At 41.2% G+C, this 22,656-nt stretch overlaps 2 protein-coding genes across 2 annotated transcripts; both read right to left on the bottom strand.

The window, feature by feature from the left end:
* Positions 1-173: 173 nt before the first annotated feature.
* On the bottom strand, positions 174-6,393 carry LOC119899608 (germ cell-specific gene 1-like protein). Its single transcript, XM_038714227.1, has 5 exons — positions 5,866-6,393; positions 3,431-3,478; positions 2,407-2,559; positions 1,805-1,916; positions 174-1,230 (listed from the first exon to the last, which is right to left on the bottom strand). Exons 1-5 carry the CDS (start codon positions 6,152-6,154, stop codon positions 936-938), a joined length of 897 nt encoding a protein of 298 aa, XP_038570155.1. The 5' UTR covers positions 6,155-6,393; the 3' UTR covers positions 174-935.
* Positions 6,394-11,401: 5,008 nt separating this feature from the next.
* Positions 11,402-21,223, bottom strand: sec23b (SEC23 homolog B, coat complex II component). The gene is made up of 19 exons (XM_038714225.1): positions 21,063-21,223; positions 18,972-19,199; positions 18,671-18,728; positions 18,439-18,525; positions 17,549-17,785; positions 17,306-17,388; positions 17,030-17,174; positions 15,930-16,088; positions 15,542-15,657; positions 15,287-15,410; positions 15,046-15,126; positions 14,848-14,937; positions 14,493-14,599; positions 13,995-14,148; positions 13,705-13,782; positions 13,334-13,495; positions 13,095-13,181; positions 12,697-12,918; positions 11,402-12,443 (listed from the first exon to the last, which is right to left on the bottom strand). Exons 2-19 carry the CDS (start codon positions 19,190-19,192, stop codon positions 12,354-12,356), a joined length of 2,301 nt encoding a protein of 766 aa, XP_038570153.1. The 5' UTR covers positions 19,193-19,199; positions 21,063-21,223; the 3' UTR covers positions 11,402-12,353.
* Between the last annotated feature and the right edge of the window lie 1,433 nt (positions 21,224-22,656).

The following is a 22,656-nucleotide window of genomic DNA, read 5'->3' as shown; positions in this document are numbered from 1 at the left end:
GTTTTTACACAAAAAAGTCTAATTATCTTGTTAAAAATGAGTAAAATTACATCTAATCCTTTTCCCCAATTGAAACATCCAAAATGAATGAATATATATATATATATAAAGTGGTTCTGAGGGGGACATTGGAAATAATGCCCCTGAAAATAACAATAACCAAAACACATGGATAGTGGAATGGAGATGGACTTTAATCAAGCATGTTCGTCTGAAAGAAACATTTTCACAGCACTGACGATTTAGTTTCCTCCAATCAAAGCAGAAACATCAAATGAAAATAACATACTGTACTGGAAATGAGTGATACTATACAGACTGTTGCTAATTGCTATTGTGTCGTTATAAGTGTTAATGTAAACTTTGCTACAAAGGTCATGTTAGAAGTTTCTCTGCAGTTTGCACATTTTAATGAAAAGTGTTACAAATGCTTGCTTGGGCGTCATGAGAGAATAAATGTAACGGATTGTGAACATCCAAAAAAAAAAGATACACTTTATTCCACAACCATTCTGTGTACAAACATACTGCACATTTACACACCACAACTTATTTACAATGTACATGATGTAGGCACCTCATTTGCTGTAAAGTATGACGAGTTAAACTGTCAGCCTGTCTTTGCAGTGATTTATTAATTGACTGAAACATGTTTAATAAGGCTATTAGCATCTGAGAAACCCTCACTCTATTTAGAGAAAACACCATCTTCCATGAGACTAGTTCCAGTTTGTAGCTCCTACGTGACTTGAAGCTCCGTGACTACAAATGCCAACAACACACTCACAAATAAGGCTGTGTTAAAATGTATCAGATGGAGCAAATGATTTAGTCTGAAATCCTGTTAGTTGTTCATCCCGTACTGAACAGACTGGATATGGAGAATGGTGCTTCCATCCATCAGAGAAATGCCACTGCCTACTGTCCTGTCCCGTTCAGCACTGTTCTTCCCCCAAAGATGCTGCAATGTCACTCAGGTCCAGAGAGTCAACAGGTATGGGAGTTCTCCTGATGCTTTTTGGGGTCTGGCTGGAATAAACCTCCACAGATTTGGTGATGGAGTGCACGGGGTGCTCCCGGAAATATCCGAAAGCCTCACGTGCGTGCTCCTCCCGGATGCTTTGCTCGAAGGTCTTGCGTTTGTGCCTGAACTCGATGACGGTCTTCGTGTAGGAGTTGAGGGTGGTGACCGACGCGCCCATGCAACAGGTGAAGGACGCCCAGGCCATGCTGACAGAAAACAGAGCAAAGAGAAATTCAATTTGTAATTCAGCACATGTGGTGACTCTGCTGTAGGCTTTTGTGATGTGTGACTAACCCCACCCAAATGGCATTTTGCCATTTTTCCCTCAGTGTTTTTGTTTGCTGAGATTAGTGTCAATCACTGCCGGGCCACATGTCAGATCAAATATTCAAATCACCGCCTCATGTACAGTTCACGCAGGTCGGTTAATGCCCAGAGAAGGTTGTGAATTGTTTTGCCTCTATCACGAATTTTCAGCACAGTCCGTATTGTAAAGGAGTGAAATATTATCCCCTTATGCAATTCCAATCACGCCTGTATCTGGGCTTTGGACACCAAAGCCTAATCCTGCCGTAACATGAGAGCTTTGGGATTTTTTCATTAGAGACAGTGATGCTGGGGAGAGGTGAGAGCAGAGCTACAGCCGCTGCTACATGCAGAATGGAGTCCCTTATCTGGTCTCCTAATGGGTGAGTTGACTTAACTTTATTTCTATAGCTGTGCTGCGTATGATATTGGCAAACAAAAATAGTATGAATATGATCTTTGAGTTTGTCGTACCAGAAGGACCAGCCGTAGTCCCAGTTGTAGGGCCTCCAATCGGGTGGACCGAGGCTGACCGTGACCTGGAAGACTTGTGTGTACATCACATGAGCCACCATGCCGAGAAGACCTGAAATAATATATGTGGTTAGTTGGCTGACTGCGTGACATATACAAAGGCTTCTTCAAAAATAGGATGATTTGTTTCCACAAGTACAGAGTTACAGTAAAATCTTTTCATCCACACACAAATATAGATACATGTAACCACACTGAAAAAATGCTATGCCAATCTTGATGGCCTTAAATCCCCATCCAGAATAGTTTAAGCTTGTTCATTCTCAATTGTTCTGAGCTTTTTTGCACAGAATCTGCTGACCCCCCCCAATATAGTCTTTAATTCCATCGGATCTTGTCAGCCACGACATTTCTTAAACTTATGACTTGACAACATGACTCATACTGTTATTTATCACACTCTTATGTAATAGATTTTAAATATTGTTTGTATTTATTCCTGATCATTACAGAAAAAAAAAAATATGGAAAAGAATCATGACTACAGGGTATCCCAGGCATTAAAAACACTGAAAGGCTTTCGAATAAAACATCTAATATACCTGAGAGCACAGTGAAGACAGCAGCAAAGGCATTTAGCTTGAGTCCATCAATGACGTTGCTGGAGTGGACCAGCTCTAAACACATGAGGCTGAAGCCCACCACCAGCAGAACAATGTACAACATCTCAGAAACCAGCGACAGCCAGAGCATCCCTGCGAAACGGGCACATTTGATTACAATAACATCAAATATTAACATTTTATATCATAGCATGATGTAACTTATAGTATACATTATATTACAATAACTAAGAGTAGGTGAATAGCATACATGTGCTGTATGTGAAACCAAGCAACACCACCACGCTTGCCATCATGTCAGAGATTGCATGTTGTGTCATGTCCTTTTAAATGTAGCACAGCTTCACTTATACAAAATGGCCGATGTACAAAGGGGCAATAATTACATTGAACTTTTCATATTTTCATCACTTTTAAAACAGACACTGATCATGTAATAGACAAGTGGAGGATTTAGATTTCATCCAACATCTCGGTGATTCCTCAGGCAGCTGATAGGTGATGTCAGAGCAGTCTACTCCAAATCTTATTCAGCTCCCTAGTGAATCACGCCAAGTGTAATTGCATCTCCATTGCAGTCTGCCTCTCGTCTTTTTTGCTATTCAGTCACTTCACAGAGTGACAGTAAGTGAACATTTCTCAAATGACAGCATCAACACAGCTGAAATCCTAAAAGTTAGCATCAAATGTGTGTGTGGCTGCATCTGTGCATCTTCACTGTTAGGGCTAGAGTTCCAGTTCTGGCCTTGTGCTCTACTTTCTTACTGACTTCATACCAGGCCTCAAGCACAATGGGTTTGACATAATTACACTTAAAAAGTGGTTTGCAATAACAGCATCAATCATTTCATGTTTCCTGTGAATATGTATCTATAGAGTAGCAGAGGGGAAGAGCCTTGTGAACTCCACCAAACAGGTAGTAACTGTCTCATGAGTCTCTCCTCGGTGGGCCTGATATAGAACTTTTGATTGGACATCCTGCTGATGAGCAGTGGACACTCACCTTTCTCTGAGGCAGGGGCCAAGTCGATGAAGCTTCGGCATCTCTCACCTACAGCAGGAAAAACAACATATTGTCATGGCAGCTGTCAGTACCGTAGCAGTGGCATCTTTAGCCACTTACTTTATGTTGCATTAACTATGTGGCACTTCAAAAATAAGTGAGTAATATGCTTGTGGAAGAGTTTTCAAGAGCTAAGGTCAGAAGGGACCGGTTTATGATTGACAAATAGAACTGAATAAATAAATGCTCTTAGCACTGAACTGATACAGGCCTCAGTTCCAGTCCTAATCTGTGTTTAATTCTCAATTTCTGTCCCGGTGTGTTACACTGGATTGGCTCAGACAGAGTCTGACCTCCCGCCCGATTACCAAATATGAATAAATAGAATGTTAAATAAGAGGCAGATGTGTCAGAAATGCAGCTTTTTGGCCTTCTACCAGCTGGTGTGTTGCTAAAGCCGCTCAACATCTGCTTCTTGTCCTATTACAGATACTTTGCATAGAATTACAATGATAGAATAGAAAAAAGAAAGAAGATGCACCGTAATAACACTTGTGCCGGTCAAACCTTCAACACACCGTGAGACATAATGAGGTCTTGTGTCAGTTTAACAAACTGGATATGAAAAAATGACCCTTGACACGGCACATTCCTGCAGATGTGATGTTTTCCCTCTGTCATCTGTCGAGCGGAGTGTGTCGCTGGATTTGACGTAAGTGGAACTCTTTAATCAGGTGGAACGAGGGTGGCAACAGCTGTTTTGAAGAAAAACTCATCAAGGCCCCCTGTTACATAATCCTTATTAAGTCCCCCCCCCCTACAGCCACTTGATGAGATTTTGAATAATCTAATGTGTGGTTCATGTTTAGTCTTGAGCATCATAACAATATGTAATATTAATACAGTTATAAGCAGATGTCAGTGTGGTGTTTACAGATCTCAGTTTACAGATGAATGGTGGATCAAAGTGCAGTAGTCTAGCCTGATCACATCTTCTGATGCACATTATGAAGTTTTTTAACTATATTCTGGAACCTTTGACCATACCTTGAACTCATCCCATTTCCGCATATAAAGTTCTTAAGCACACATTTTCAATTCCCCTTGACTCAGTTTTCACATACCTCCCTCCCCAAACCCCCTCTTTTCCTTCCCTTTTCTCTCTTTGTCTGCATACAGGAACCGGGGGCTCTGCACACCCACTCACAAAGAGATGGCTCCCCCACTCAGAGTCTTAACTCGGGTTCCCACCCACCTTCCCGCCAGCAGATACCAGACTTTGATATCCAACATCTATGGACCCCATTCCTCCCCTCATCCCTTCAGCCCTCACTCTCCCTCCCCTCACCCCCTCATCCATCACCCCTCGACCCTTAGCCCTGCCTCCCTCAGACCTCCCTCCGGATCCTCAATCCATCACTCAATAACATGCAGTAAACCATTCTAAATCTACATCTTTGCAGGTGTGGTCTTTGTTAATGAATTACCTTTGCAACGCATGTCCCCCCATTAAGCCCCTTGTTATTAAATGACTATACTCCGATGTGATCAAATTCCTATTCCATTTCCATGAGTGAAGAAATTAAGCTTGTGCAAACATCATTCACTTTTTTCTCTTCCATTTGGCTTAAGCTGTGAAGCAATCACATCCTGCCCCTATCAAGTGCTGTGCAGCCACCCACTTCAAACCCTGGTCCGAGTACAATACTGAATCTGAAGCGTGAGCACTGTTTACTCTGCATTTCATGCCAGATTAAAACAGATAAAGCAATTTTACCAGATCCCTGCAATTTCAGGCTGATATAAATTGAAGGAGATTATCCTGAAATTGTCATGAAGTGGAATAACTCAAAAGAGAATCTAATCTCCATTTGAACTGTGTGCTCCATTTTGGCAAATGAGGGAGTTAAAATGACTTTCAGAGGTGAACATTTGTTTATTGTATATTCAGTTTTGAATGGTGAATGGTGAGTTAGTGGTTATGTAGGCTCAGAAAATACCCTGCTGTCTATTTAAGTAAACAGTGAAGATGGGGACAATTATGATCTATCCTGTAATAATAGGCTACAGTTGAGAAATGCAATTTTCGATATTCCAAAAAAAAGTAAGAATAGTCCCAAATTGTTATCAAATAGATTTTCAAATCAATAGGCTATAAATAAAAGGGTAGTAAAAGTGTTTCTAAATTAAGGCTTCTTTTTGATCATTCCCTGATCTTAACGATTTCATTGGACAGTCCCTGAAGTAGACACGAATGTCCCTCCAATAACAGGAAGATGTTAAACATCTCGCACCATAAATCACTGCACTTAAAATATAAAAATACAAAAAGTAAATTGCCTCATTGTGCATCAAATAACGGTGCCTGGGGGAGATACAAAGTTAAACTAGCTAAGTAAGTTACACACACCTCCACACACACCTTTTGCTCTTACTTTCATCGTGGATATTTTCCTCGCAGGAGAACCAGATGCCTGTATGGAACTGTCGGAACAGAAACCTGTCGTCCCCGGTCTCCCAGCTGTACACCACTTTGTTCGGGTCTGTCTCGTTCACTCCGTAGTCTATACACTGGTGTGTCCGCAGCTTGCTGCACTTCGGCTTGGGGACTCTCTGGGTCCCCACGCACCAGTAAGTCGTTATAAACGCTGTAATTGAGAAAAACAGGGCGAAGAAGTTCAAGCTAACCGACAGAAGGGTCCTGCATCGACCACTCGCTTTCATTGTCCTCGGGAAAGATGCAGCGGCGCGCGGAGGGCCGAAAAGTTCATGGGTGCCAAATTATAGTAGATGCACGAGCCCCGGCTAATTTCACACCTGCTGAGGTCCTTTTTGGCGCTCTCCAGTTACCAAACATCTCCACTGGTGCGCAGGATACAGACAGCAACCCCACACTGAGTTCAGCTGTGTGCCAAAGTGTCACACTTTCTTCATCAGACCTTTCTGTTTCACGCGCGGTGCCCCCCGAGTCTCCTGCCTATAGGATATCACGTTGTCAAAGAATGTGACGCACGCTTGCATCAAGTGCGGGATTTTCTTGTGACGCGCTCTTTCACTCGCTCTCACCCTCTCTGTCTGTAGGGTGAGGCAGCCTCTCCTTTCCCCATCGCTCACACACAACGTACCAACTGCAGGGCGATTATCAGCCAGTTAATATGTAGAACAAAAGTTACCACTTAAAACTTAAAACTTCAAAATCTAAGCAACATACAGCTTAACAAGATCTGCAGCCAGACTCCAGTGCAGGATTTCAGAATTGAACAAAATTGCCCATTGAGGGGACTTACATTTAGGGACTACTCCAGAATATTTTAATAAAGCTGGGGCACTCAAAAGAGACATATAAAAAAAGGAAGGATGCAGCATGTAGAAAACCCTCGCCCTGTCCCTTAAATGTTCACATCTTTAAACCCTACACTTCTAGTTTGTATCACAGTCATCCAGTTTTAGGTTGAAGAACAATCCACGATAACCCTGATGATATCACCAGGGTTATTTTTCTTTAATATTGGAAGCTTCCTCCGGAGCCGCACAAGACGTTAGTATAAAATAGCAACTATTTTCACAAGTTCTTCCTCGTGAGAAGTAAAGGGACCTTTGTATAATCATTCTCTCGGTCTAGTTTAGAAAAGTAAAGTGCGACTTTGAACTTTACTTTGAAATCTGGACATCTTCCTTTGTGGGATTTGCTGTGGTGGCTGACTATGTAATACTGTACAGACGAAACTTAGTATTGATTCAATGTTCATTCAGTTATTACCAGGAATAAATAATGTATTTCTCTTACATCTGTCCCATACATGAAATTATGGAGCGATGTGTTTTTCCAGCAACCCAGGTATCAGAAACCAATTCATGGTACAAACATCTGGGACATGTACTTTGGAAATTTCATACATTTATATATTATTTAAATGTATTATTATTTATAATTATTTATTTAATGTCTTTCTAGCAACTCAACATCAAAGAATAAAGTTCCATAACAATTCATACACAGCTTGTTTTGCATAAACCGCTCTACTGATTTTGAACATGGGAAGATTTCCTTGAGGTTATACAAAATGTTCTATTTTTTAAACTCTTTACTTTGATTTTGACTTAGAGTTATTAAAAAACTCTTGATTATTAGTTTTATTGGTTACAATGCAGGGACAATGCACAAATCATGAATTATACCAGATATAGCTAAAAGCTCATTTCTATTTGTAGTCACAGAAGCAACCATGATACGCAGGTTGACCAAGTAAAATTACATAATTTAGCATTTGAACTGCTGCTGCTACTGACCACACTGATGATGGTCTGTTGAGCTCTGCACACTGTGAGAAGTCGAGGTGACTATACAAAACTGAGAGCCTGCAGAGAAGCGAGTCTTCTAATCTGATCTTTGCTGGATTACAGAAACAACACAAAAGTTGGCATTTCAAAGACGTTTCCCATGAGTACCATGATTCCTCTGTGTGAGAAAGAGCTAAAAATACAAATCATTTGAGCCTCTGTACAAACAGTGTTTACAACCCTGGAGTAAATGAGGCCAGCTAGGCCTGGCATCTCTGTTACCTCAGCAGCATGCCTTCATGTTCAGCTCCGGAGGCTAAGCTTCAGCATGGAAAGTGACAAATCAGGCCAACACTTGCCCCAAATACGGTTGAAAAAGCTGCTGGTGATACTGTGGGTAATTACCACCATGGTCTTATGTAAAGTTGGTGTTATGACCTGGCTCAAGGCCACAACAAAAAGGGAGACACCACGGTGAACATTTAACAAAATAGATTTTTCAACTCAAAATAAGACAAATTAAGACTAGTGCCAATGTAAAGGTGATAAAGTATGGGGTATGAATATCAGTGGTTTCAGTCATGTCAGGGCAGGAGGATGGATGCATAGAAAATGTGTGCAAAGGTGTTCGTAATGTGCAATAAACTACAAATAAAACAGCATATCCATAAACCAAGGCAAAGGTGGAACCTGTGGAGCGAAACTGAGGGTAGTGAGTTAGCAGGGAGGTCTGTGACTTCAGCCCAGTAGCGTTATCACTAAGAATGAAAATAAGGCGTTACAAATACTCTACAGGGCAATTAGCCCAGGTGCCCAGAGTTACTGCAATCAGTCTCAGCTATTCACCTGCATCAAACAATTAAGGTAACTCTAAAATAACTACTACGCACATTGACAAGTACCAGCCACCCCATTCATCATTGTACTTATAATTCCTTTGAAGTCTGACATAGAGACCAATTCTCTTAGTTTCAAGTCTTTTTGAAGTTCGTTCTAAGCGAGCAGAGCACACATAAGCTTTCTTTCCCAGTGCCGTCAGTACACCTGGAACAGACAAGACCAGATCTTGTGACCTCAAATGATAGCTAGAGTCAGATTTCTGTTGTATTAGGGTGGAAATATAAGATGATGGTTTACCCAGAATGGATTTATAAATGTTCAAGTAGCAATGTTTGAGTCTCTGAGCGTTCAGGGATGGCCAACCAACTCTGGGGTAAAGTGTACAATTATGAGTGAGGGCTTTACAGTTTGTAAAAAACTTCACTGCACTGTGATATGTGGTGTCTAATGTGTGCAAACACTACAGATGCATTCAGATCACCATAGTCAAGAACCGGTCAAAAATGTAGCAAAGACAATGGAAATTGAACTGCTTTGGTAATGGTTAAAATATTCCAGGAGAAGACCCACTGAAATACTGCAGGATAAGTCATGACTACCCACTCCATGTGTAAACCCTTCTACACGTCTCAAAGCTTCAAAAAGTGCTCTGTGTTCTAAAATCACTTAGAGGTTTGTGCCAACAGCTGACCAGAGTTGCATTGAATATCAGCAGCATACTGCAGAATACTTGGCTACAGTTTGGTAAACAGTGCTTATGACGTCCATGTGGATGGTGATAGGCTGTCTCCTGAGTTTGTAGCAATAACAAGCAGTTAATCCAGTGCTCTCACGTTAACACACTGTAAGTGCTCTGCTGCAGCAAATGTCACACATCCACCAAAGTTTTTGGCTGGAGAATAATTCAGTTTGCCACATTTCAGAAGAGGCAGTTCTACGTCATGTACATATTTCATTTGAATTTCAGGCTATTTGTGTGAATCTGAAGCGTTTCAGTGTGGGGGGGGCACATATGACACAAACACAATCTTCAAATGTGTCTTATCCTCAAGAAACACACTGAAGTTATTGAAAATATACTTCATAATCCTGGTTCAGGCTCTCTGACACACTTATTGACACGTTTAGTTTTTAGCTTCCAATGAACTGAGACTAAAGGGTGTTATCTAAACTCTATGTGGGGTAATTCTTTGAATTTTATTTTGACATTAGGAAAACCACCAAAATAGCTTTCTGCCACTTAAGGACATTGCTATGGCCAGGCTAATAATTAGGCTTGATAGCTACAGTTAACCACAACTTCTGCAGCCAGGATCCTTACTACATGCACATATCACCCTTACTACATGCACATATCACCTGTTTTCTAAAATCTCACCACTGGCTGTCTATTGGTTAAAGCAACTATAATCAGTATATTTAATAATTATCCAATATTATTGGATCAAATTACTAAGTGTAATGCAAAAGGAGTCTCTTGTAGTGACAAACCTACAGAGAATTATCACCAACTCTGCAACTCCCATGGCAGAGAGATCAATGTTTTCCAGGAGAACTCTACCATCGGAAATCAGGTTTCTCTAGTCCCCAGCCCCAGATTACATATATAATAAAGATTATTATTACAATTACTATTATTAGAGAAGACGGCCACAGTAGTATAGTTATATAAACATGCTATGACATATTGTATATAGAAATCTTACATAAGTTATCTGGGACATAGGCCAGAATGGATTTCACTGGCTGCTTGACTAGAACTGATCTGTTAGGATTTGATAGAGATAATAAGAGGACACATTTCCTTACAGCTCTGCCTAAGCTTGGGAATAACATGGACTTGACCATCATGAATGATCATCGAAGACAAAAAAAAGTGGGCTAAAAGACATTTTAATCTTCTTTTGTTACTCTGAAAATCGTTGAACGTGCACAGCTGCAGCCTTCGCATGCATCAAGATGACCACGTATATAGACACACAGAAAAAATGAAGACATGATTATTTTCCCTTTATGAGATCATGTCACCTCCTGTACAGTATGGCATCAGATCACACGCAACTGCTCCAATTTAACCTGGAAAAATGCATTAATTTAAAAGGAGCTTCTGCTATTGTGCAAGAGTATCCATGTCAAAAGAGATTAAGACCTATTGCATAGCATCTTTCATTTAGGTTTGAAAACCTTGGGGGCATAATGTGGCTTCAGAGTGCCACGTTGAAAGGCCTAAGCTCTTGACAGACAGACTTCATTTGTATTTCAGTGGCAACTTCCGCTTAAAGCTGCTAAGAGTAGAATTTGCCTCTAAACAGATAGCCCCTAAGGATTAGTCTTCATAATCTGCCGTTCACTGATCCTCGAAATCACACTGTCTGGGTGCTCTGAAATCAGCTTACAGTAGTACAGACAGTAGATGGTGTGCGAGTGGTTTTATGATTAGGATTGCATTCCGTGCGGACTTTATGTACAGTAGCAATGGATGACAAAAAGACAACAGTTTAGGGAGAAAGGACGCATCACCTACTGTTGTGGAAACACACTGTGACAGTTTCTCGCACGCACTGGCACGTAATCAGTCAATTAGTTTCCTTCTGCTGCACATAAACAAACAGATGCCCGGTGTACAAATTGAGGATTTCTGGTAAACTCTGACATCCATGTGGAAATCCAGAGCAGGAAACACAATCATTTTAAGTACACTAACGCATGAATTCACCAGCTGAGCTCACAACTGCTCACTATTGCACTTCAATAGAACAGACTTCTGTTGTATGTATGCATCAAAAATGGATTCACTCAACTGTGCAATGGCCTAAAAGGTCAAAGGACAAACAACACAAACACTATCTGTTTCCTTTCGACATGCTTTTATATGGATAACATTAAGAATCCTGACGGGATCTAAATCAAGCAACTGTCCCTTTTATAAAGTCTTACAGTGTATTCAAGCTTGATTACAAAGACACTTGGGCAGTCATCGGGTGCAAAATACCAGATGGTGAATGAGATGGGATGAGAGGACTAAACTATAGAGTGTCTAAGTCTAATAAATCTATCAATGTTCGTCATTGAAAACCGCCAAGTTGATGTGATTGACTTCCATTCCTCAGAACATTAATCCTCATTATTCAGAGGGAATTTTCTTGGAAAACACATTTGGTATAATCCATGTAGGATTTTATCTCCATAGGTCATTGTCAAATACAAGCCATCAATGTGAAGACCAATTAGCCCTGTGAACACTTCTTAAACAGCATCAGAAGTACCATTATAATTTATTAATGATAAAATTCTAGTCATGTCATATTCAGCTATAGACAAAGCAAATACATATACATGTTCTCTTAAACAGCACCTAAAACCAAGTCTGATGCAATAGAGACACTTTTTTGGACAAACATACAAAGAAAACAAAAATTGTTATTACTGTTATTAGTCTAATTATTCTGCAAGTCAGAGGTAATATCAAATATAAAAGAGAAATAGAGCATTTGATATTTCTTACATGAGAACAATCTGGTTCTGGAGTACTTGAGCCATTTCTCATAAATAAGTGAATGAAGTGAGCACAGATGTCATAGATGTTTTCTTATTGGAAATGTGCTGCCCCCCCCTCCTTTTCTTTTACAGCTTGGAAATGTTACATAATGAGTTCAGAAAAAGCACAGTAAAATTAAGCAAGCACATACAGTAGACTCTCTGGGTGTGGCTCCTTTACACAAACAGGGGAAATGTTAATGGATCCCTATATCAGAACGGGAATGCTGGATCACTCCTCCTCTTTGTGGTGAAATAGAGATGTCTATGTAGAGCTGGAAACTGCCAGCTTCTTCAAGTGGTCCATGAAGACCTGCAGGCTGACGTCATCAGTGAGGATCGGGGCTCCTGACTCCTGTAGATGCACCGGAAGCAAGTGAAGACAAAAATAGTGGTTACTGACTCACTTCATGGACATAACTCTGATCCCATGATCACTTTAATGAACAAACACATTTATTGCGTTAAAACATTTATTAGGATTATCTTATGCAAGATCTTGTTCTTTTGATAATCTTACTTTCAGGCTGCCACAGATATATTCACAGCTAAATCTATTTAGGAATAAAAAGCTGAAACACTGCAAGTTGTATCTTAATAGGCCGTACCTGTCCCCAGGCGTAGAGGTTGTTGTGGGTCTGTGATGGGTTGACCTTGGAGAGCAGGAAGCGAGCCTGTGAGCCGCCGTGCTCGGTGTCGATGTAGCGCGGCATGGGGAAGCGTGTCTGTAGGATCTCCTGGGCGTCGTCCAGTGGAGCCTGCAGCAGCTGTTTGAAGTTCTCATACTCTGCCATTTCCTGGTAGCCTGCCTTTCGCCACTGGGCTATGGTCTACAAATAAAGAGGAAAACAACGGCATTAAGAGAAGCTTTCTGTTTCACCAATAACGTTGTTATGATAATTAACGAGATGAATGACTTAAGTTCGCTAATGGGGTTTATGAAATGTTGTCCTGCTGGAAATCTAAATTAATAGATGCGTTACTAGTCGGTGGTGCCCTGCCCCACCTCTCCATGGTAGATAACCAGCTGGAAGAACGTGTCCATCAGCAAGATTCTATCTGGCAGGATACTGCTGCTGTCCAGGAGAACGGGCTGAGGAGAACAGACCAGGACACATTTTGAAACAACTCACCAAATACATCGGCACTAACAAACATTAATCATGAAGACATTCTGAAGCTTCTAGGGAATACCAGATGCTCCTCTAGCTTAGATCATAATGGTGTAGAGTGTGTGAGGCTGACCTCTGGTGGTCCATGGAAGGAGTATGAGTAGAGGATGGGCTGGATCATGATCAGGGATTGGGTCAGGTCCTGCCTGACAAAGTGGTGCCTGTAATAGGACGACTCATCAGGGCTGTTGTTAAACACCTGCAGGAAGGGTGACCGCCGCAGGTGGAACATGAACTGCAGGTGGGAGGAGAGCGGAAGAAAAAGTTATTTAAAGAGTCAGCATCATGTAATCAAAAACCTGCCAAACCATGCAGTTCTAATGCAAATGAATTAAAACTGAAGAAAGTGATAGAATTAGAGTCACATTTAAATCAGATTGATAAAGACAATTAAAAAATTTAATTAAATAAAGAAAATTCTACTCCACCAAAAGGCAGGTTCACCTGTGGGTAGAGAGACAGAGACTCCGACAGTTTGAAGGATGTAGGGTCATCTTTGTTGAACTGGCCGAACTTCTGACACTGAAACCGAGGGAGACAAAACATTGTTTAGACATCGAACACATCATGGAATAAACCTTGCATGACCTGGAACATCATACAGGAATAACAATACGTGAGCATTAACAGAATGATGTTTTACTGCTTTTTATATCACCCAATGCTAACTATGCCAACTATGCATTGTTCCTCTTGTCGCAGGTAGCGTGCCGTGTTGCAGGTGTGTCACTCACTAAGCGGATGAGCTGCCTGTCGAGCCAACGCAGGACATCTGGTCCCTCCTCCGACTCGGCTCTGAAGACTCCCAGGCGAGCCATGAGCACCGCAGCCGCTTCCTGGTCGAACGACGACTCAATGTGCTGAATCTGGGACTGTGCATCTGCCCAGCTTTGGTGGGGAGAGGAAGGGTGCAGGGAAAGCAGAGAGGTGCAGGTGAATGTGGGTGTGGTGTGAATGACGCGCACAGGTCTGTAAAGGCGTCGCCACAAAATTGCAGCATTGGAAAAATCTTTTCTACTGACGCCAACGTTGACTCTAGTTGTCACTTGTATGACAAAATTGCAGGCTCATTATCATCAATGAAAACTCATTCTGGACAGTCTTTTCTGCAAAAAAAACTAGCTTGATGATAATAATATTCCAGGTTAAAATGGAATAAAGTACAGTTTTAGGTCTTGCCTGTCATAAATCAACAAACATTGTCTGCTCCAACAATAAATCCAGAGTCTTACTTCCTGGCGACGGTAGAGACCCGTATCCTCCTCTGTGTGTTGGAGTGCTGGTACTGGGTTACAAACTGGATCACCCCCCGGCCACCCTGGGGGACTGGTGCATTGTGCTACACAAACACAAATCAGTAGAGACAGTAAGACTACTTTGTCCATCACTTCTGTCATTGCATGAGCCTAACAATTGGCCTTCTACAACATGGGGGGGGAAAAAACACACACACAAAGCCATTGTTTATAGAGTTTTCCTAAACAAAGTCTTCATCACAATTATTCACTTGTTCAATGTGCGGCTGTACTTCCATCAGCCTACAGTGATCCCATCAGATCTCACAAGCTTCAAGTGTTTTTTTTTTACCTGATTCACCACTTCAAAATAAATGCCCAAAGTGGTGGAGGGGTTGAGACTGCACACTTTCCACTGGCTTGTGCCACCAATACCCATCTCCTATACAAAACAGAGAGCATATAGTGATGAATGAAAGTGAAGAACAGCTCTCAGATTACAATTCAATTGAGCGAAAGGAAGGAATCTGAATCTGGGGCAGTGACTCACGTTCTCTGAAACGCAGGAACCCTTAGAGTTGAGTGAAACACACGGGCCAATGGCCCCGCAAACCTTTAGCTCCCTTGATGTCTATACGGACAGAAAGACACACAACATAAATTCAACTTGTACGACAGCTGATATCAGATTAGCCAAGATACATTTTTCTACAACGAATAATCACAGAACTGAACTAAGCAATACTAAACAGCAAAGCAGGGTTTTCATTCTGACTAAATCACTTCTTTACCTTGACCTCCAGGACGCCTCCGAAGGCCATGCGGAAGTCTCCATTGTAGTCTTTACTAAAGACCCTCTGGAAGGTCTGCTTGAACAGGGAGGTATTGAAGGAGTCTCCCATCACAATGTGCCCCCTGTTAACACATTATAACAAATCGTTTCGAATCCTAACGGGGTATTTATGTGTAATGAATCACACATGACTAATAGTTTGACTAATATAATCTCACACCCTCAACCAATTAAACATTAAGTGCTGACGTACCCAGTGAGATTAGATAAGCACTTCATCTCCAGCAGTCCAGTCTGGTCTAGGGCACAGGCGTAGATATCAATACAGTGGCCATTCACTGCTGAGCGGTTGGCCATGGTTTCATAGTACTTTATGACACAAAAAAACAGACAAAAAGACATGAACCAGCGAACATACCCTCAGTTTCTATTTATAATTTATTTAACCGTTGGGAAAAGACCTATTGAGATAAAATCTTTTTCAAGGGTGCCCCAGAATGTGTGTATGAAATGTTTTTGACTCATAAAAGTCATAAAAGAGAGTTTGCAAAATCAAAAGAATTTAGAGATTTATAAAAAGAAGATTTAACTCAAACACAAGTACTATTGCAAATGCCCAGACAGTTTCTGCATTTGCTCACCTTGGTGGCTTTCTTCAAATGGCGAGCATTGTCTTTCTGGATATCATGCCAGGAGCGGATGGGGGTTTTCAGCTCGTCTCCCACCACCATGCCTGGGCCCTGGGTGGGAGGCCCTCCGATGAACAGCATCACACGAGCCCCCGTGTTGGGGAATGTACCCTGAGGATAAAAAGAGGAGGGGGATGGGGCTTCAGATAAGCGTGCCTATCATTGTACAGCACACCTCTGCTCAAGTTACAATTTACCACCACAAGCTTGTTATGCTAAACTAAATTAAACTAAATGACAAAAGCAGAAATCCAGGTTAACTGAATGTATGTATAAAGCATATAACAGGTCTGAATGAGAGCTTTTAGGGAATCACTTTCAGCAAAGGGCAGACCTCACAGCCAACACTTAGAACAAAGTCCATAGTCCAGGAGTCTGGGAAAGCCAGTCAGTGAAAGATTTGGACGCAGGCCATGTACTAACAAAGCCACAAGAAGGAGCTTTTAATTTGACCATTTGATATAAAGTTCTATGTAGACCTCATTCATTTCATTCACAGAGGACATTAACTAAATAAGCCAGCTAACAGTGGGCGCTAACCAACTGTTGCAGTTCTGCTTTATAGTAAAAGACCCATTCATCAAATTAAATACTGGAAAAAAAATAGTGGATCTGGAGTCACTGAAAGAGCCAAATTTATTCTTATCAGGACTCATCGCCTATCTACTGAAAGAGTGTGCTGCGGGCAAACGATCTCTTGCGTCAGTTATATAATCACGCAGATTAGCAGCAGAAGAGGGAATAATGATGGCGGCAAGAAAAGACCAAAGGCAAACAAGGAACCAGCCTTTGAACTGACAAAGCATTTGTACTGTCTCTGCAGATGATAGTTATCATGCAGTGTGTGCGTTTTTGAACAGTCCTGAAGAGGCTAAAGTTCAGGTTACCATGAAGCGTGTGTGTGTGTGTGTTTGACAGTAGGTCCGGTCATTTTAAACCACAGATGTAAAGTACAGCATATTCATAGTCCGGCATTATTTGCATCCACTTAATGTACTTAATATTACTAATATTCTTAATAATCCACTTAATATTATCTGTGTGTATTGTACCTCTAGCAGACCGACAGCAACAGACAGTGCCACACCAGTGGAGCGTAGGGGCCGTTTGCCCTGAGGGACAGGCCACGGGTCTCTCTGAAGCTCACTGAGCAAGTCAGTCAGATTCATATCGACTCTGTGCACGGGCTGAAGGAACCTGAACATGAACACAAACACAGGCAAGAAAAGCAAAATGCTGTGGAATCACAACGGTTATGTATTTTTCAGTTTTTGGAAGCCATTAACTGAGAAAGACAAGTGGGAGGGAGTGCTAATGCTCCTCCATACCTGCAAGGGGCTGCAGCATCCTGAGGTGCCGCGGGGCGACCTTGTGGTCCTGATGCTGCTGGCTTCATCAAACCCAGCATCTCCTGAAACACACAAAAAAAAAGTAAAAACACATTTTACCTATATAATATTTGGGAATGTCAAACCATCAAAAGGGCTTGTAATTGCTTTCCCTGTATTTACCGGTACATTTTAATCTCTTAATTTGTCTGATTTCAAAGTTTGTCCTATGCCTGTCCCCACCTGGATCTGTTTGGAGGAGAGGTCCTTGGTGCCCCTGAACACGTAGCTCTTGGCGATCCCCTCGCAGCTGAGCTCGTGAACCTGAACCATGCGTCCGAATGTGATGAGGCCCACCAGAGCGTTGGGTGGCAGCAGGCTGAGGGACATCTGCAGTGACTCCTTTAGGGCCTGGAGGTCCTCTTCTTCCAAACATGTGTCCACCACATACAGGAAGATCAGAGGGGTCGGGGGTCCACGCTGTAAACAGTTGAGCGAGGAAGGTTATGTAATGGCAGAAAATTGTTTCCTCTTACATTTAATCTTTTATAAATGTTCTTTTATTATTATTTTTATTACTACTATTATTATTTATGTTGTACATATCTATATATTGTTTTTCATCCTTAACCTTTTCTCTCATTATTAATTTTCTTTATCATTATACTCTTTATGTTAGTCTGTCCACATTTACTAGGGTTTAGGTCAGAGCAGTGATATTGTTTTAGTGTTTTCCTCTCTTGCTGTTCCTCTCCTGTGCTTGAATGTGCATTCAAGGCCGGGAGAAGATCTCTGTTCCCCAAAACACAGAAACCTAGACTGTGTAAATGATTATAAATCCCTTTGCTGCCCTGGGCAGCAGGTCTTTGGACCAGCTATATGTGTTGTAGTACTTTGCTTCATTATTAATAAAAAATTTTCAAAGACAACTGTTTATTGTATCTCAATAATTTGCTCAATCCCTCACCAGCAATATACAATTTCCACAACAGGACACACTAAGCTTTGGTACCTACAGAAGCCATTGTCGGAAATTGTTTATATAGACATTTGCACAGCACATCTTCAGTACATGCAATCTCCATGCATAGAGCCACGGTCAGAGTCCATACATATATGTAATATTTATTTACCTGTACTATGTACTCAATGGTAGAAAACTGTGGCATGAGTTCAGCTGGCTGGTTCACTTCTGATATTCCTGCATAAGAGGGAGGGAACTGCAGAGAGACAAAGAGATTAATAGCCAGATCAACCAGCCTAATAAAGGAATGTAGTTAGTCCACGCTGAGTTATGAAAACTACTAGAAGTTATGACAACCATTTTTAATTGCACTAAATTGTGCTGTGAATGTCACTACTTACTGGGTTTCTCTGGAAGCAGAAGTTGCACGCCCATATTTTTGCTCTGAAGTCAACTTGGCTGTAAAAGAGGGATCAAAACAATTTAGGGTCTGCATGTGAGTGAAACTGAAAAGTGGGCTATACAAGGTGTATTTGCTTAGGTACCACACCTAGTAATTATAAAAAAAATAAAAAATAAATTATAAAATAGTTGCTAAATTATACTATAAGACAAAATTAACACTTAATACTCACATCCTTCATGAAAACATTCAGAAGCAGACATCTGTACGCAGGGGCATTGTTTTTCTATTTCACTCACCATAGTGGGTTGAGCACTGCCTTGCAGTTGGCCCGGCTGCACAGAACTGGTTCATACTGGACAGGTGGCAAGTCAGGCCTCTCCTTTAGTGGTGTGAAGAGGCAGGAGACTGGGGCCACTAGCCTGGTGGCTTCCAAACGGCTGAAGGGCCACAGGTTCCAGCTGAATCTCACACCATCCCTGTCCTCATTCTGTTGGATGAACTCCTGGTAGGTCGCCATCACAGAGCTTCAGCAGAGAAAGAGCCAAACAGACCACAGTGAGCTTTTAAGTCCAGTAGAAGTAGTCCCAGTGACACTGGTAGTCTAAACCCTATCCTGCTTTTCACCAGCAGCAGTGAACTGCTTGTGTTCTACACTGCTCTTTATACAGGCGCTCCTTTCTCTGTTGTGCTAAAATAGGTCATAGATTTTGGAAAGCATGACGCACAAAATGTAACATCAGGAAACCTGTCCAGCACGTTTTGATGAGAAAGAGTGTAGCGCAGAGGAATCCCAGTGGTATTTTTAGGCTCCACCTTTGTTGGTGTGTCAGTGAAACATCAGTGACGCCTTTGGCAAAGCACCTTCAGGGATCCTGTTGTAGCAACTGAATACTCTCCCTCTTTCTCACTGCTATCAGAGAAACTTTATATTCCCTGAGCAGTAGAACAATATTGCAGCAGGGTTGTAAAGGTGCATTTGAAAAGGTGACAAAAACAATAGTTTTAATCTTTTGCTGTCAGCTAGGCATAACATTTCAGGATGCGCAATACGATCTATACTTCTTTAAGCCAATCAACTGTGTACTCCTGTAGGTAGGGCTGCAACTACTGATTATTTTCATTATCTATCAATCTCAATTATTTAAGTAATAATTGCTTGGAGAAAAAATGTCAGAAAATTAAATAAAGTGAAAGTGAAATATCCATCACTAATTCCTAGGGCCCAATGTGACATCTTCAAATGACGTTTAGTATGACCAACAGTCCAAAAAAACCCAATATTGACATATCAGATAAGACAAAGAGAAGAAGTAAATCCTCCCAGTTTAAAAGAAAAACTATTGAATGTTTAGCATTTCTACTTGATAAATGAATGTTTATTACAAAATATTCAGTAATCCAACTTCATAAATTTCTGTTACTTAAGGAATTCCTTAACTAAATATTTCAGTTCTAGTATTATACCAGATTGTTCCAAATGATGGATTTGTTCCTTTTGATGGCATTAAATGAAATAAGTAGTAATCGATTTCTCTGTATCTTAAAACACATCTGCCAAAAATGCAGGCATGCACTAAAATATTATTTGCATCTAGCCCTGCATTTTAATAATCAATTGCTCATTAAAATGTTCAAGTACATTTTCTAACAAAAAAACATCTTCCCCTAGTTCCATCTTCTGCAGGAGGATTTTGTTGCTTTTCTCTGTCATTATGTCAAATTAAATATATTTAGGTTTTGGACAGCTGGTCGGACTAAATAAGAACCTTGAAGACATGACAGAGAGGAGATTCATCGATCATAAAAGTAACTGTTAAGATGCCTTATATCGAATGTTTTTCTTAGGGAATTTGACCTTTGCCTGGCCATACTGGGTGGTGTTTTGGGGGATATTTGTTGCCAGTTTCCCCTTTCAGCAGAAAGTACAAAGGATCCTAGAAATGTTCTTTACTCATATTAAGGAAATCACTATCGTCATTTTAAGCAATTTATACAGTGATAAGCTTTAAGGCTAAAGATAGGCTAAGTTACAGGCCACGTATCATCACTGATAAAACCCCAGTAGTGAAGGTTGGTATTTGTCGAGAACAGCGTTTCTGCTCTTAAATCATTCAAATATAATCGCTTTCGTGGCGCCTACTCCCTAGATGAGGCACGCGAAACTCTGTACAACGATGATGGTGGTTGTAGAAACCTACTTAAAATATCAGCAAACGTTACTGATAATCATTGTTGCCAAATGTCTCTACGTTTCGCTCAAACCTCTACAAGCTAACGCTACGTTGGTTTAGCTAACGGAATGTAGCATTGACCCACTTCCTGCCCCTTCATGAATGAAAGCAGAAACGGGCGGTCTACTTTCGAGCAAAATTAAGCCGAGTGCTTACCTTTTATATCAGCTTGGCCTTGGGTCTAGACAAGAGCTAAAGAGTCTGTTGTGTTCAAAACAAAGTACAGCATTAAAAGCAGACGAGTGTACAGGACAGAAAGACGACGGTGAGGGGATCACTCCCTGCCAGCCGGCTCCTGCACTTTACTAGAATGACGTGTTACTCCAAGTTCAGGCGTCTCCTATTGGCTCCTCTTTCCGTGACGTTGCTGAGGCTCTTGCGTACGCACGGGAAGAGAGTAAGCATGGGAAATTGAGTTTACAGTGCCCCAGTGGTTAGTCAAGGAGGTGTAGTAGAAGTTTTTATCTTCTAATGACTGTGTTATACAGTTCGATTAGACAAGCGTGACTTTTATTCTCTGTTGTCTCACCACTTCGTTGCCCTCTGTGTAGAGATCTAGCTCAGCAACATCCTTTTTATTTATAGTATGACCTTTGAACACTGGTGGAAAGTGAAGTAGCGTAATTCACTCAACTAAGATGTAATATGATCTTGAAGGTACTGTCGTTGAATATTTATAGAATAATAATAGAGGGAAATGTTGTCCCACTATAGTTATTGTTTGTAGTAGAAGACTTTATTGCAATTATCACTAAATAGCCTACGTTTTTTTTACTCTGTTCCTAGAGACCTGTAACACCTAGGCCTACCTTTATGGCTGAGTGGCAAAACCCTGTAAAGATCAAATCATTATTATCTTAGTTTTTATAGAATAATTCTCCAGAATAGCCTCATAATTAAGATGCACCGCACTTAACCCAGCAGATTCTGATTTTACATACACAGCATATCCACCCATATGATCATCATATAAACTATGATTTGTAGCCTATAACAGTAAATGAACAGTGTCCTGACTACCCGATTCAAACGCACAAGGCATTTTTTTTCCAAACAGATTTTGGTAATCCTGATTTTTTTTGGATGAACAGGGGGTGCAGAATTGCGCTTCTAGCCTGCTCCTATAGCCTACCAATGAGTGTTCACTAGTGCACACAGTGATAACATCCCCTTTGAAAAAAGAAACCATATCTACACTGCTCTGTATGTCTACACAGTTTTATATCTCAAGGTCACACAAGCCCCGTCCCTCTCCCTTAGCAGCTGTCCATGGTGCTGGAATAAAACTGTGCCCAACTACTGCTCGTGGTCATGCTGCGTTCAAGGCAAGTCTCACATACTGGGACGTTTGGTATATGTTTGCGTCGAAACGGTCGCAACCAGTTCATACAGGCCTATATATCAACTCAACTTAAAATAGGCCTAAAATAGCCCCCCCCCCCCACCCCACACCCCCTCCACACACACACACACACACACACACACACACACACAATTGATGGCCTGTTGCTCGTAGGCTATGCTAATGAAGTGCGTTGAGTCTAATATTAGGCTATGTAGGCCGATTTATGCTACTATGTGTGTCCTACATTGTGTGTTTTCTGCTAGGCCCATGCTGCCCATGTCATCACCTTTAAACTATGCATCAGGCTGGGAGAGATACTGGGAACCTGAAGGAAACCTGCGTTTTGCACACAGCTTGTTTGGACCGTATTTGAACATTAAGCGGCGCTGTAACCAAGCTATATTT

Source organism: Micropterus salmoides, unplaced genomic scaffold (assembly GCF_014851395.1).
Source record: "Micropterus salmoides isolate LMB-PRFRI ecotype aquatic unplaced genomic scaffold, ASM1485139v1 Ms_hic_scaffold_12, whole genome shotgun sequence".
Classification (NCBI taxonomy): Eukaryota; Metazoa; Chordata; class Actinopteri; order Centrarchiformes; family Centrarchidae; genus Micropterus; species Micropterus salmoides.
This window is presented reverse-complemented; position numbering and strand designations above follow the sequence as displayed.

Coding starts and splice junctions, on each gene's coding strand:
- LOC119899608 (XM_038714227.1), bottom strand. CDS start 6,154: ATGAAAGCGAGTGGTCGATGCAGGACCCTTCTGTCGGTTAGCTTGAAC. Junction 3,479..5,865: donor GGAAAATATCCACGATGAAA/GTAAGAGCAAAA, acceptor TTCCTGCTGTAG/GTGAGAGATGCCGAAGCTTC. Junction 1,917..2,406: donor TGTCTTCACTGTGCTCTCAG/GTATATTAGATG, acceptor ATATTATTTCAG/GTCTTCTCGGCATGGTGGCT.
- sec23b (XM_038714225.1), bottom strand. CDS start 19,192: ATGGCGACCTACCAGGAGTTCATCCAACAGAATGAGGACAGGGATGGT. Junction 17,786..18,438: donor CCATTGAGTACATAGTACAG/GTAAATAAATAT, acceptor AACTGTTTACAG/CGTGGACCCCCGACCCCTCT. Junction 17,175..17,305: donor GATGCTGCAGCCCCTTGCAG/GTATGGAGGAGC, acceptor GTTCATGTTCAG/GTTCCTTCAGCCCGTGCACA.